The 15,555-nt window shown below is 44.2% G+C and overlaps 1 protein-coding gene across 1 annotated transcript; it reads right to left on the reverse strand.

Annotated features, from left to right (window-relative positions):
• Window positions 1-3,139: 3,139 nt before the first annotated feature.
• On the reverse strand, window positions 3,140-14,994 carry eif2d (eukaryotic translation initiation factor 2D). Its single transcript, XM_079226586.1, has 15 exons — window positions 14,863-14,994; window positions 11,113-11,303; window positions 10,937-11,020; window positions 10,436-10,526; window positions 10,230-10,337; window positions 8,944-9,206; window positions 8,503-8,620; window positions 8,369-8,414; window positions 8,149-8,255; window positions 7,902-8,051; window positions 7,001-7,090; window positions 6,004-6,099; window positions 5,147-5,267; window positions 3,361-3,535; window positions 3,140-3,276 (listed from the first exon to the last, which is right to left on the reverse strand). Exons 1-15 carry the CDS (start codon window positions 14,916-14,918, stop codon window positions 3,206-3,208), a joined length of 1,767 nt encoding a protein of 588 aa, XP_079082712.1. The 5' UTR covers window positions 14,919-14,994; the 3' UTR covers window positions 3,140-3,205.
• Between the last annotated feature and the right edge of the window lie 561 nt (window positions 14,995-15,555).

Genomic DNA, 15,555 nt, shown 5'->3' on the forward strand with positions numbered 1-15,555 from the left:
TGAACACCAAGCATCAGAGTCAGAAGTCAGAAGCCCCTTACATTTTTTAGATCAAAATTGGAAGAGTCACAAAACAGCCAAAAACAATTGCAGTCTCATTCATGTGTTGGGTCTACACAAAACGCACTGCGGACTTCATATCTGCTCAGTTACCGAATAGAAAGGAAGGGTCTACCTCACACAATCGCCGAAGACTTGCTGTGTGCTTGCCAGCTGCTAAATAGATGGTGGAATGTATGATTGGAGAGAAAGAAGCTAAAAAGTTGGACATGATCCCGGTGTCCAACAACACTGTCTCGCGCCGCATCGATGCTTTGTCCGAAGACATCCTGGCAACGTTAGTCGGTCGCGTGAAGAAGAGTGAGTTTTACTCTCTGCAAGTAGACTTGACAGGCTGAGCCACCTGCGCTGCATGTGAAAATCCTCATATGGACTTTTTTATTTATATCTGTTTCTGAGCCTATGCATGTGCCACTCTTTGTTCTTTACGCTTACTGTGTTTAAGTAAATAAATGTGAAATGCAATCTGCCTCTGAGCCTGTGCGTGTGTCCTCGCCATCCTTATTGCTCTTTGAAAGTGTCGCCTTGTGTAACTGAAATTTATACAGCGGACTAAATCTTGCAACAAACGCCACGCGCGAGCAAACAGTTCTCGCATTGGTCCGATTTTATGCGGCTATAAATAGGCTCTGTTGCGGTTTTTTTTAAGGTGTGGGGGATTGGGGGTGCGTGAACCCGGTCAGGATGTAGAAGGGGGTGCGTGGCCTAAAAGGTTTGGGAACCGCTGGTTTAGACTAATGTGACACAGGTGTGGCGCACATGAGGTCCATGTTTTTTTACTCTAAGTCAAGGGGGGTGGTGGGGTCATATTTTGGGAGATGTAGGCTACTTTTGTTATAGTATGAGAATAAATGGATTGGTATGGTATATCCAATTTTAAGTTCTGGCAATGACAGAGGAACTCTGGTTAGCTTTAGGAAACGATCGCGGTTGACTTTTTCACGGAGGGTTTACATTGGAGTTAGTTGAAAGCCCGGAGCATTGATTCCCACAGTCATCAAAGGGGGCTTCTGTGCGTCAATGTCGGCTGCAAAGGGAAACTGATAAAGCGGCAGTATATGACGAGCCGGGAGTGAGAACGGGAAACTACCGTTAATAAGGGTAAGAGAGACCCAGGGGCCAACGGTAAGAGAGACCCAGGGGTAAGAGAGACCCAGGGGCCAACGGTAAGAGAGACCCAGGGGTAAGATAGACCTAGGTAAGAGAGACCCAGGGGCAAACGGTAAGAGAGACCCAGGGGTAAGAGAGACCCAGTCAGAGAGACCCAGGGGTAAGAGAGACCCAGTAAGAGAGAACCAGGGGCAAGAGAGACCTAGGTAAGAGAGACCCAGCAAGAGAGACCCAGGGGTAAGAGAGACCTAGGTAAGAGAGACCCAGGGGTAAGAGAGACCTAGGTAAGAGAGACCCAGCAAGAGAGACCCAGGGGTAAGAGAGACCTAGGTAAAAGAGACCCAGGGGTAAGAGAGACCCAGGTAAGAGAGACCCAGGGGTAAGAGAGACCCAGGAGTAAGAGAGACCCAGGGGTAAGAGAGACCCAGCAAGAGAGACCCAGGGGTAAGAGAGACCCAGGGGTAAGAGAGACCGAGGTAAGAGAGACCGAGGTAAGAGAGACCTAGGTAAGAGAGACCCAGCAAGAGAGACCCAGGGGTAAGAGAGACCCAGGGGTAAGAAAGACCGAGGTAAGAGAGACCTAGGTAAGAGAGACCCAGCAAGAGAGACCCAGCAAGAGAGACCCAGGGGTAAGAGAGACCCAGGGGCAAAGAATAGGCCGCATACTTTCCACGGCGCTTGCTCCTGCCATAGACTGTATGTAAGAAGTGAACGCAGTCGCTGTGATTTGGACTGTCTGGCCATCGCTATTTTGTTTTCTTTGGTAAGCGTGGTAAGTACAACTTATCCCCTGCTTTATGGTCTGTTTGACTCTAAATGACCATCATTTACCAAATGAATATCATGCTGTATTGAAGAAGACTTGAAACTAGAGAGTAGAGTCATTTATATAGACTTCTATACAACCAGAGGAGTCACCCCCTGGTGGTCAGGAGAGAGAATGCAGCTTTAACACATGAAGCATAGACTTCTATACAACCAGAGGAGTCAGTGGACAGGAGAGAGAATGTAGGTTTAAGACACTTTTCAGACCCTTTTCAGAACCGGTTGTTGGCACCTGATCAATAACTGAAGGGCGCTTCAGATGAGCACATCATCTTTATCCATCTAGACTTTAGTAGCTGGTGGGGACAAACAACAGGATTTCTAACAAGTGAGAGTGACATAACAGATCTTGATTGACTTCAGGCAAATTCCATCTGTCACCAGAACATCAAACATAAAATTTGAAAAAGGTCCAGATGGAACTAGACACCTGACCTCAACATAACTCCGGCTGCTTAATTACACACAGCACACAGTTAAAGTTGAGTCCATCACAAAAAAATCCTTTTGGTGTGGTGACATGAAATACTGCTGCCTTGAATTATGCAAAAAACACAAAATACTGGCTTGTTAAACACATATTTATTACTTTGCCTGGTATCCCTGCTTCTTCGTTTACTGCGTGTGTGTGTGTGTGTGTGTGTGTGTGTGTGTGGGGGGGGGGGGGGGGGGGGTCTCACTGCCCTCTGTCTTAGATGTCTAAAAATGGCATAAATTGTGCATACAAAAATTGAAAACAAAATATGCATTTCTCAAAAGAGCGTGTGCATATAGAAACCATTCCATCCCCATTGAGCAAGATGTAAAAGCTCGTTAAAAAAGGATTATTTCGTTTTAAACAAAACAAATGTGGTCAAATGTAACACTGGATAAATTAATTTAAATCACTTCTAGAAGCGTTGTTTTCTTTTGTCGGACACGTCGTTAAGCTGGACACACATTGGATCAGTTTAACCGAATGTCTGATGGTTTTGTACGTCTCAATGTGTCCTCACCATCAAACTCTCTTCACATCACAGGGACACAACGCTGCTTTGGTTTAATAGATTATATCAGTGATCAGTAATCTAATATCTCTGGGAAACAAATCGGATCAACAAAACACAACATTCATCAAACTCCAGATGAGGAGAAGTCAATCACCTTTATTACACGAGACAATTGCTTTCCTGTTGTTGTAAAGACAGCAATTAGCAAACGGGTCGAAAAGTCACTTCTTCTTTCCACTTTTTGGAGCTTTATCTAGTCCTTGGATGTACTTGCGAGGAATTTGATAATGATCTGAAATTGAAATGACATATTAAACAGAATATATTTACTTGAGAGAAAATCAAAAGATGCTTTCGGTGTTATTTAGTTCCGAACCTATGAGCAAATTGCCGACTTGGTGAATCTGATTGCCTTGGATCTGGACCAGGACTTTGTCCTTAGACCCGGGGATGGGCTGTAGGACGGAGCTGGCCTGGACTCGCCGCTGCAAAGCCGTGGCCACAACTGCGGGATCCAGACCGTACACATCCAGGTTCTTGATTAGAGTAACCTGCAGGCAGCACGAAGAAACAATTAAACCCAATCAATATTGGGTTTGCGCCTACGATGACCAATAAGTCACAAGATACTGGAACTCGGGAACAACAATTTTGATTGTTTTGATCTTTTAGGCGCATGAACGGCAGAGAAGCAGTCAATCCTTCTCTTGATATAATGCGTAGCCATTAGCATCTGCAGCTCGTGGCCACAGATAACAGCAACAACAATACGGTGATCACGCCACCTCATTAGGTTGGATCGGTGCTCGCTGGCTATCTTGAAAAGCCATATTACTTTTAATGACAAACTTGATTGCTGGCTTTGCCACGACTATAAAAATGTTTGTGTAACTTAATCAATCCTCATCTGCTCCCCCATCCATGTTGATTAACATCGGCTACAAGACGTGAGACTTGGACTCTAGCTCAAAGACTTGAGGCTGGACTTGGACTCTAGCTCAAAGACTTGAGGCTGGACTTGGACTCTAGCTCAAAGACTTGAGGCTGGACTTGGACTCTAGCTCAAAGACTTGAGGCTGGACTTGGACTCTAGCTCAAAGACTTGAGGCTGGACTTGGACTCTAGCTCAAAGACTTGAGGCTGGACTTGGACTCTAGCTCAAAGACTTGAGGCTGGACTGGGACTCTAGCTCAAAGACTTGAGGCTGGACTGGGACTCTAGCTCAAAGACTTGAGGCTGGACTGGGACTCTAGCTCAAAGACTTGAAGCTGGACTGGGACTCTAGCTCAAAGACTTGAGGCTGGACTGGGACTCTAGCTCAAAGACTTGAGGCTGGACTTGGACTCTAGCTCAAAGACTTGAGGCTGGACTGGGACTCTAGCTCAAAGACTTGAGGCTGGACTGGGACTCTAGCTCAAAGACTTGAGGCTGGACTGGGACTCTAGCTCAAAGACTTGAGGCTGGACTGGGACTCTAGCTCAAAGACTTGAGGCTGGACTTGGACTCTAGCTCAAAGACTTGAGGCTGGACTTGGACTCTAGCTCAAAGACTTGAGGCTGGACTTGGACTCTAGCTCAAAGACTTGAGGCTGGACTGGGACACTAGCTCAAAGACTTGAGGCTGGACTGGGACTCTAGCTCAAAGACTTGAGCCCTGACTTGGACTCTAGCTCAAAGACTTGAGCCCTGACTTGGACTCTAGCTCAAAGACTTGAGGCTGGACTTGGACTCTAGCTCAAAGACTTGAGGCTGGACTGGGACTCTAGCTCAAAGACTTGAGCCCTGGCTTGGACTCTAGCTCAAAGACTTGAGCCCTGGCTTGGACTCTAGCTCAAAGACTTGAGCCCTGACTTGGACTCTAGCTCAAAGACTTGAGCCCTGACTTGGACTCTAGCTCAAAGACTTGAGCCCTGACTTGGACTCTAGCTCAAAGACTTGAGCCCTGACTTGGACTCTAGCTCAAAGACTTGAGCCCTGACTTGGACTCTAGCTCAAAGACTTGAGCCCTGACTTGGACTCTAGCTCAAAGACTTGAGCCCTGACTTGGACTCTAGCTCAAAGACTTGAGGCTGGACTTGGACTCTAGCTCAAAGACTTGAGCCCTGACTTGGACTCTATCTTTGTTGAGCATTAAACGAAGAGCTTTTTAGTAAAAGTTGTCACCTTCTTGTTGGAGCCCCGGGACGACACAGAGATGTCTATGGGCTCCATGTGGCCCTTCTTCCTGATGGGTGCACGTCCGGGGAACACGACTTGATAGCACTCCTGCATTCTTCCCAGCGCCCTGTGAAACCGAGGTGGCAGGGACACTGTTGAATTGGGTCGTAATGTCGAGCATTTCAGCACCAAACCCTCATGGAAACAAAAACGCTGATACTTCATTCACTTTGATATGGAGAGCAGCAATATGTCTTCGCTCCTGTTCCCAACCAGCACCATGGACAGCCATGGCATGAAACGATCAATTTCACGATTATCCCGCCAAAAATAACTGAGATTCATGATATTATCCTGATAATCATCAAAGTTCATCCCGCATAATCATCATAATAAAAGTTCAAAGGCGACATTGCCTGCTCTTTCTTACATGATAAATCCTCTATTGTTTTCGCGATGACAATCATGATTATCCCGATAATGGAAATTTAGCAGGCGATCCAAAAACATTTCCAAATAAAAAGTCTCTTCTCCTCAAAACTGACCAAAGGGAATTTGACTTGAAGTCAGATGAAGGAGTTTCAAACTTGATTTGTAACGCTGTCAAATGAATATTGGCGCCTCTGACGGCGCCCGGCGTTCATCCAGCTCACTGTCGCCCCCTACAGTGTGACCACATGATTTATCTATCCAATAAAAATAAAAAAAAATAAATCACACAGTATACAGACTACATAAACTATTTCTACTCCAAAGGAGTGCAGATAAAATGAATGATACAACTCATTAAATGTCAACGTTTATGTTTTATACTGAACATGGTCGCTTAAAAAAAACACTAAAGAAGAAATCAAAGTCTTTACCTGCTGAAGAGGTCGTCCCACTTCAGAGACTCCACTTCGTGATACTCCGATTTCTCCAGCAAGCAGTCGCACAGCGTCGGGTCCATGGTCACGTAACTGAAGAAAGTAGCATTGATTGAAAATTAGAAGAAACATCTTGTGGTTCATGGATGTCATTTAACAGGGAACACGCTGCCTTGTTAAGCGATGCCAGCTGCATGGCAGATTTCATCAATTTAGTTGGCATCCAAGACGTTTATGACCTAAAAGGAAACACGAGACCTCTCTTCTGTTCCAGAGTCACACATAAAGCATTTTGGTCAATTAAACCCACGTCACATGGTCAGTTCTGTATTTAGTGGTCATTACAGTCGAGGTGCCCAGACGAACCTTTCACCGCATCAAAAGCAGAGATAAACCATTCTGGTCTTTAACCTCCCCAAATTCACCCACACTCCTCCGCTCTTCCTCGCCCTTCACTGGTTACCGGTGGCCGCCCGCATCCGCTTCAAAACATTGGTTCTTGCGGTCCTATCTAAATAGGTGCCGCATTTTTGAAGGAATGCAGCCAGTTTCAGACGCCGAGGGGCGACAGTTGGTATTTGTCGAGCTGGGAATGAGAACGGGCTGCACACCTTTCAGTTTAGAACTTTAACCCTTTGTTTTCAGTTCATAAAACTCAATTTTAACGTTTTGGTCAGCTAAGAATTTGTTATTCAGCGCTCGATTGTCACAAACTAATGGGTGATCAGAACCACTTCTTATGTTATATATATATATATATATATATATATATATATTATATATATATATATATATATTTCAATGGAGATACCTTTAACCAAAACCTGCCATAAGACCTTGTATTGCTTTTTTTTACGTGTCTTTCCCCCCAAACAAATTAACTCTTAAAAAGGTACGCTTTTATCGATTGACTGGCTCGCAGAGTTTTATAAAGGTGTATTATTTTGGGATATTAAAATGGAACAATCTCATAACTTTCAAAGTATCGACTTACTTCTTATTATTTTCATCCACCAGGTCATTATTCTTCACATACTCTGTGACAATATGTCTCACTTCATCCGGCTGCAGGATCGTTCCTTTCCTGTCGGGGAATCAAAGCCACAGAAGGACAAGAATAAATGTTGTTTATAGAGACGTTTGTATATGTTACACCACTTCAAAAACAGGGATTATTTAGGTATAAAGCATATACAACAGCTTTTTTTTTTTACCCTTGAATAATTCCTGGAGCTACATGGACCTTTAAAATACACAAAACTAAACAGGAACATACATCCAGCACAAAACAGCTAATTAAAAAGGTCCCTTCTAGATATATATATATATATATATATATATATATATATATATATATAAAAAATAAAAAGCACAAAAAAGCACTATATATATATATATATATACACAAAAGCACTTTGCTTTCCATAAAGCTTTCATTACCTAGTAAAACAAAAAAAGTTACATCTGCTCCTCTTCCCCATTCCCCAGATTCTACGAAAACGCAAACATGTTCCATTTAAAAAGCTCATGGAAAACCGAACGCATCCTACTTGGCTGTAAAGTCTGGGACTTAAACGTTCTGAAAATGTGAATTGGACAACAGGAAGCTAGCCGAGTGCCAAGAGCCGATGCAGCATTGCAGGCTCTATCTGAGGCACTTATAGTAAATAGGTAAACAGCAGAGGGATTTTAAACACGGCTTCTGATTAAGAATTGTGGATTTGGTTAAAAGGAAAGCGTTTTTGGGGGGGTTCAAGGACAGAGCAGCCCTCCTGGGGTTGGTGGGGATCGAGTGCTGCGGATAGACGAGCTCCAGCTTCTCCCCGCTGTGTTCCCCCCTGCGGTCTGATCCACTCGAACGAGAGTCAGGAGGTCAGCGGAAACAAAACACACACCTCTTCTTGGCATCCAGGAAGAGCGGCTCCAGTCGCGATGACACGGAGTACAGAGCCGTGATCTCGGGAGGATGGTACGGAGGTTCTGCCTCGCCTCCCTCCGGCGCCGCCTCATCCTCCGTCTCCTCGGGGACTTTGAAGGAACGCAGCCTAGAAAAGTGATGACGGAACCAGGGCGACACGAGGGCCAGTCAGTCTGAATCTCAACCAAAAGAATGTATTTAAGTTGACACGGTGCTTGGCTCACTCTCGGTTTTTCCAGTCCACCTCCACGATGCTCTCCACGCCCTTGGTCAGCTCTCTCACTCGCACGAGGTTGTGCTGCTTCTGCATGGCCTGCAGAAACTTGGACAGCTTTTTGGAGAAGAAGAAAAAGAAAAAAAACAGAAAAACAAACATCGCAGATGGGCGGCATCAACGAGTCTATTTATCCTCATAAAATGTCACATGCTGGACACCCAATATACCTTTTTATAGCTGGACTTCTTGATATCGAGTTGCTTTCCACTCGGGCTGAAACAACACCAGATGTTTTGAGTGCTAAATTCAATTTAAAACGCCTGAAAAAAGATGAGCCGAACTCTTTTTTTTTTTTTTTTACCAGCAGGTGAACATGTGGTTTCGGAGAAAAGTGCTGGTTAGCAGAGGGAGGTCCGCTTTCTTCACCTTGCTCTTGAGCGCATGGAGAAAACACTGCAGCAGCAGAGCGTCCATTATCTCTGTGGGAATCAAGGGCAGGACCCGGGTCACATCCCTCCACCAGAAGCATCTTTTTCTTATGAATTAGTTCCAGCCCTGCCATCGTTTAGTCAGGGAAAGCCTCCATTTGATTTGAATCAGGGATAACGGTAATTATGATTAATGACCGACAGGACAAATTCCTTCCATGTGAAAACATACAGGGCAATAAATGGTACTGATTCTGAATCTGATTCTGATTATTATCAAAAGATGGTCTGGATTACTGGGGTAGAATGTTCCTTTTCTTTTTAAATCGTGGCATTGTAACTAATGCGTTTGGAGGCGGGACTATCTCTGGTACCTTGTGGCATCTTCAGGTCATCTGGGTTCGCCTCCTCTTCCCCGTCGCCCCTCTCCTCCTCCTGCTCCGCCAGACTCAGCTCCTCAAGACCAGAGCAGGCTTGACCTGTGACCTTTTCACCTGAAGTCTGCTCCTCTTCCTCCTCTTCCTCACGCTTCTCAACCTCCTCCACGTCATCGACTTCATACTCCTCTCCATTCGCCTCTAGTGCTTCACCCTCTGCATCCGGCAGCGAAGGAGGACCTGACTTGTCTCCGAAAGCCCTGAAAGGAGACGCGCAAAGTTAAGGGCTGGATGGGGGAGAGAGTTATTAAGCAAAATAAAAAGGAGGATTTTGATCAATCCTGTGATATAAAACATTAACCTGTTAAGCCCTAAAAGGGTCCCCCAAACGGGGACCATTTTATATCAGGAAAATCAAGAAAAGAATCATGGTATAAATCCCTCCCCCCCAAAAAACAAACATGTTAGGTATCAAATTAAACATAAAAATCTGGGCTACAATAATATATAATCCCAATGTACAACCTCTAAACACAACTCAAACAATAAATAGGATTAGGGGTCAGGGTTATTAGGGTTAGGGCTAGGGCTTAAAGGGCTACAGGAATAGTTCAACTAATTGAAAAACTTTTTAGTTTTCCCGTCGAGAGTGAGATGAGGAGATAATGTGGAATTAGGGCTGGGCGGTATGGCCAAAAATTCATATCGCGGTATTTTGTACGATTCTGGCGGTTTCACGGTATTTTTTTCCGCGCCGAAAAGGACCGCCGCCGTAGTAGTTGACCTGCTCGCTGGCCAGCAGCTGTTTGTAGTTGGTACATAGGTTGTGTTAGGAAGCTAAACATGGAGGGATTTAGGACCCCGGGGAATGTAGGTGGTTCATACCGGTGGTGCATGCATAGCCGTAACGACTATTGTCACTCTTCGGCAGGCAGCAACATTTAATGTGAGACTTCTTCCTGCACAAGAGTCTTCCTGTGTGACTGAGTGGGCGGGCTTTACCCAGCATGCAGTTTGGCGATGTCATTTCTTTCAAACCATGAGTCAAGTTCTATCCCTGAGACGCAAGTAGCTCCGTCCGCTGCTCCCTCAGCTTCAAGCTGTGAACATTAAATGTTGTTGCCAGCAAAAGAGCCGGCATATGAAAAATTCATACCGTATGGAAATCTGAAACCGGTAAAACCGGTATACCGCACAGCCCTGTGTGGAATCATTCCTTTAAAAACACAAACATGCAGCAAAATGCGGTATTAAAATCTGCAAGAAGATGGGAAGCTACTCGCCAGAGGTTGTCCATGTAGGCGTGGAGGACACACACTCCTCTCCCCTTCATGCCCAGACTGTGCATCTCCCCTCGGGACACCGCGGCCGTGCCAACAGCAACGGGAGCTCTGCAATCGACCGGCGAGCGCGTCGCACTTTAAAAAAAACATCTGCGAGGAAAAATTGTGAAGACGTCTTTTCTTCCAAATCTTTCACGACGACTCACCTGTTGTTCACCAGCGTGACCGAACAGCAGTCGCCCGGTTTCACATCCGGGAGACCGCTTGATGGCACCACCACTCCTGGCAGCATGAGGTCTTTTTTGGGGGGGGGGAAACACGGTATTTGTTACTTCATATCATCAATGTAAGTTATTAGTTATCAGCTACCAGGATATAGCTCATTTCATATCTCAAACCATATTGTTTTCTGGTAGTTAAACGGATAAAAAGTCGATTATATACATATTTCCAGCTGGGTTTAGGCTGAGGCATGCAAACAATATATTTAGACAACAGTTTGATTTAATCACACTGGGGTATTCCCATATAAAAATGTGAGTCAATATCTGCTTGCTATTACCAATTTAAGACAATGCAATTGTGTTTCACGACATACGATTTCATCACAATGTGATTCCACTAAAAGACAATAGAATGACCGCCCGGCCGACTCTAGATGCACACAGACATCTGTGCCGGTGTTGATCTCAGGAAAAGAAGCGTACCTGCCCCTCCGACCAGCTTCTGAAGCACCGGAGGCCAAGTCCTGAATGTTGGCAGGAGAGCCGGGTAGCGCCAGAGCACATAGACTGAAGGACAGAAGGCAACCCGTTACAGATAAGTCACTTTAAAAGAGGAGCGCTCAGTATTTATCCAATAGTCTCAACGTGACGTCGATTACCTGTCGGGTAAAGCCGTTTCTCCAGTTCGAAGAACAGAGGGTTTTTGTGAAGAACATAGAGCGTCAGGGCGTCTCCTTTATGAGCGTAAATCTTCACCACGTTTAGGTCCTCTTTGTTGGGGATCAGCTCCGTCAGCTCGTCGGTCGTCAGCGAGGGGAAAGCTGCAGATATGTCGGCTTTGAGCTTCCTCCTGAACGTAAAAACAACTCTCAGTCACTGGGCATAGTACAAGTAAAGATTACTGCTATGCAACATATATTATACAGGTGGACTATTGAACTATTGACTCCGTTTTGTTTTTAGATGAACACGACCTGCGGTTTTCTCCCGAATCATGATCACCACACTTTCCTCAGACTTAAGAACTGACTTAACCGCATAACAGGCTGAAATGTTTGATTGCATGTATTGTAAAGACCATTTGGCTAACAGCCAATCAGTGCAGAGCGTTGCGCCACAACAAGTACCTTCTACTTGCAGAATGACACATTCTACACTTACAAACATGCAATTATGAGGAATCCATCATTAAACATGTGAAATAAAACATGCTGGACAGTAGAAGTGAATCCAGAGACCGCATGTTGCACACTGGATCGGAGGAGCAGCACACCAGTAGATGAATCATATTCCATATCTGTAAGATTACAGAACTGTCAGTTTAATCTCATTTAGTCATCACGGCCATCTTTCTTTCTCCCTGGACGTTGGAATGTTTTCCTGCATGCTCGGCATAGTTCTGACAAGTTTTCTAACACATTACACAATCAATTACTCCATGACATCTAAAATAAGTATGAAAAACCATAGAACATTAAAAAAAGACAAATCTGAGTCAGTGACTAGTCTGCAAACTATTTCTCTCCTCAAGTGAGTGACAGCAGCGTCATCCGTAGAGAAATAGATAGATAGATAGATAGATAGATAGATAGATAGATAGATAGGGGGACATGTGTTTGTCGCAGTAGCAGCTTACAGACACAAAAATAACAGGAATGAAAGATTCAACAAAACAGCAGAGTGTATTCATTTAGAAAATTAAATTTAAACAATAAAGCAAAGTGCAAAAATGCGCTGCAAACTACAGAAGATGTGTTTATTCAGCAACAAAGGCTCAGCTGCACTCTGACCTCACAGACCAGAGCTGTTGAGTCCTGTTGTTCTGGATGCTTAATGGAGAACAGGTAAACTAGATTTGTATGTCTCGTAAAATAAAAATATAGTTTCTATTTATAACCAAGGATCAGGGTTCAGCACCCACTTCTCCTTTTGGATAAATGACCTTCACAATACATTAAACGAGGATTCATAATCACATTCAATCATCTTCTGGTTCCACATATTTCTTCAGATAGGCAATGTTTATTATTCTCTCAGTTCCTTTTGAGGTCAGCTCTCTTCCCCTCCATGTTATTGATGTATATGGACCCAATAAGTCTGCCTCTAGCTTCTCCCTTCTCTTTGTTCTTTCCCAATACCTCTCCTCAACACTTTGTCCCCCAGGAGAAAGCTGACATACAACCTAACGTTAACTAGCGGGGGCGGTTCATTTGATCCACTATAAGCTGCTTGTACTTATTTTTCTACACTAATGTTACAGATATCTGAGGACCACGTCGCTGCAATAACACAAAAATGAAGATGTTTTGCAGCCACACTAAAGACCTCAGAGATGTGCTAATGTTTCAGAAGAACGGGAAAGGATGTGAAAAATGAAATTGGCAAAGGGGGTTGATGTCAGCTTTCTCCTGAGGGACAAAGTGCTGAGAAGTATTGGGGAGGAACAAAGAGAAGGGAGAAGCTAGAAGCAGACCTCATATACAATCAGGGAAGAGAGCTGACCTCAAAAGGTCAAAAGGAGAGAATAATAAACATTGCCCATCTGAAGAAATATGTGGAACCAGAAGAACGGATACCCGCTACATGGGTTGCCTCCACGTCCACTTCTCCTTTGGTTCCTTGAGGCCCCCTCCGTCATAATTAGTCCACAATCCCACACCGTGACCTCCAGTCATGTAATGCACCCGCCTCCCCAGAGGAATGTAAGTATAGATGTCAATACAAATTAAATGTAATGACCGCTTGGGTGACCTTTTGGAACTTGATGCTGCACCTTGTAATCTCAGGAGCAGCTGACATCTGGGCGGGTAAACACGAAGGTGTGTGTGGATCAAAGTGGGACCCTGCCAGAAGGGAGCTGGAGAGTGAGGTACAGGCAGTAAAAGTATGCAGTCTTTAATTTCTTATGGCTTTTTAAAAACACGCCACGATTATCACTTACAGTTTGGAATGCATCCATTCATACAACAATGACGCTGCAAGAGAAAAGTCTGATTGACTGCCATGTGGCACGCATCATTCAGAGGATTAAAAAAAAGGTAAAAGTTTTAAAATTCTGTTCAGACATGATTAAAGATACAAGCAGCATTTTCATTAATTATGTGTATATGTTTTCAGCTTGACCTTCGATGACCTCATAGGACCGCTTTGTGACAAACCCCTGATCACCTCAACAAATGCAGAGATATGACAAGGCAAAGTATACATCAGTGGTTATGTCATAAATAGAAACTATACATTTCTTTTGAGACATAAAACTCGACACATTCCTCGGTGGACCTGTTCCCCATTAAGCATCCAGAACAACAGGACTCAACAGCTCTGGTGTGTGAGGTCAGAGTGCAGCTGAGCCTTTGTTGCTGAATAAACACATCTTCTGTAGTTTGCAGAGCTTATTTTAACCAGTGGGATGCTAGATCTCTAGATGGATGAAGCTGCTGTCACTCAGTTGAGGAGAGGAATAGTTTGCAGATTGGTCACCGACTCAGATTTGTGTTTTTTTAATGTTAATGTTTTGTCATATGTATTTTAGATGTCATGGAGAAATTGATTGTGTAATGTGTTAGAAAACTTGTCAGAACTATGCCGAGCATGCAGGAAAACATTCCAACGTCCAGGGAGAAAGAAAGATGGCCGTGATGACTCAATGATATTAAACTGACAGTTCTGTAATCTTACAGATATGGACTATGATTAATCTAATGGTGTGCTGCTCCTCAGATCCAGTGTACAACATGCGGTCTCTGGTTTCACTTCTACTGTCCAGCATGTTTTATTTCACAGTCGGTCTTGCCCGTTGTGTTTTATTATTTGTATTTATTTATTGTTTACAAATTGCTCCCGTAGCTGTGCCTACGGTGTATGAATGTGTGTGTGAATGTGTGCAACGCGCTGCACTGATTGGCTGTTAGCCGAAGGGTCTTTGGTTTGATTCCCACCTACTAAGTTACTACTACTACCAGTGAGGCCTTTGTAATGTTGTTGCATTTAGGTGTTCATGTTTCAATATGCGAAAGAAATATGCATCACTTCAGTAAAGCGGTCTGAATGGGAGCCACCGTAGTTCACTATAACGTTACAAGACACATTTAAACCTGGAAAATGTACACTTCCATGTCCCTGTTTTCATTGTTTTGTGAGTAGAACATTACTAGTATTACATTCATCTTGTGTTCGCCATGTTTTTAGTGTATTTTCACTGTAGGATCGTCAGTGTATAATCCTCACAAACGTACATTTGTTTTTGTCAAAATGCGTCGGTGGTGTGCGCCGTAGCCTGTGTGTGTGTGTGTGTGTGTGTGTGTGTGTGTGTGTGTGACGAGCCGCTGCAGCTGTGAACACAACGGCACGCACGCGTACGGAAACCAGTAGGTGTGAAAAACCAGTTGGGGGTGTAACACCGGGCTCACCTGTCCGACCCTTTGATGGCGGTGTTAGATCTGACACGAAACTGTCTAGCAAACATCTTCTCACAAAAATAACAACTCCCGCGACGAATTCAGCATTTCCGCCTTTTGATAAAACGATAAGCGACGCCTCTGCAACGAGACGACAGCCTGAGACTTTCTTTTTTTAATTATAAAATAGGTTTCACAGTAAACAACTATTTCTCGCTGGGTTTGCTGGTCCGACACGTATTTATGTCCGACGGGAAACTGCACCGCGCCAACGCTCGTTCCGTGGAGTGAGCGGACGTGGTCATCGTTGTATGACGCTACGCCGGGTTTTTAAAATCTAAACTAACTTTAAATTCACGGACATCAATCTGAACTTGATAGTTGTAGCATTGGGTACAGTGGGGGACATTTTTTAAGAATATTCCCCTGTTATCGGTATTAAATATAGTAATACATTGTTTCACACAAACGCTGGCAGGAGGGAAGTGAGGGAGACAGATGTTGACAGCAACAGCATGGAGATTAGTGAAGAAGTCCTTCATCTGTAGAAGTGATGAGAGGAGGGAGAGTGAGTGGGAGGATGTGGTGAGAGGCGGTAGATCAAGTCAGAGTGCTGGGCGTTCCAATACACTTGCACTATACTATTTAGTATGCCAGAAAAATATTTAGTATGTCCCAATGCATAGTGTGTCAAATGCAGGTTGC

This window comes from Taurulus bubalis (assembly GCF_910589615.1).
Source record: "Taurulus bubalis genome assembly, chromosome: 11".
Classification (NCBI taxonomy): Eukaryota; Metazoa; Chordata; class Actinopteri; order Perciformes; family Cottidae; genus Taurulus; species Taurulus bubalis.

Excerpts from the sequence above, each read along its gene's own strand:
- eif2d (XM_079226586.1), bottom strand. The coding sequence starts at position 14,918 with ATGTTTGCTAGACAGTTTCGTGTCAGATCTAACACCGCCATCAAAGGG. Across the intron at positions 11,304-14,862 it reads GCCATCAAAGGGTCGGACAG|GAGGAAGCTCAAAGCCGACA; the intron begins GTGAGCCCGGTG and ends TTTTACGTTCAG. Across the intron at positions 8,052-8,148 it reads GTGGACTGGAAAAACCGAGA|GCTGCGTTCCTTCAAAGTCC; the intron begins GTGAGCCAAGCA and ends TCACTTTTCTAG.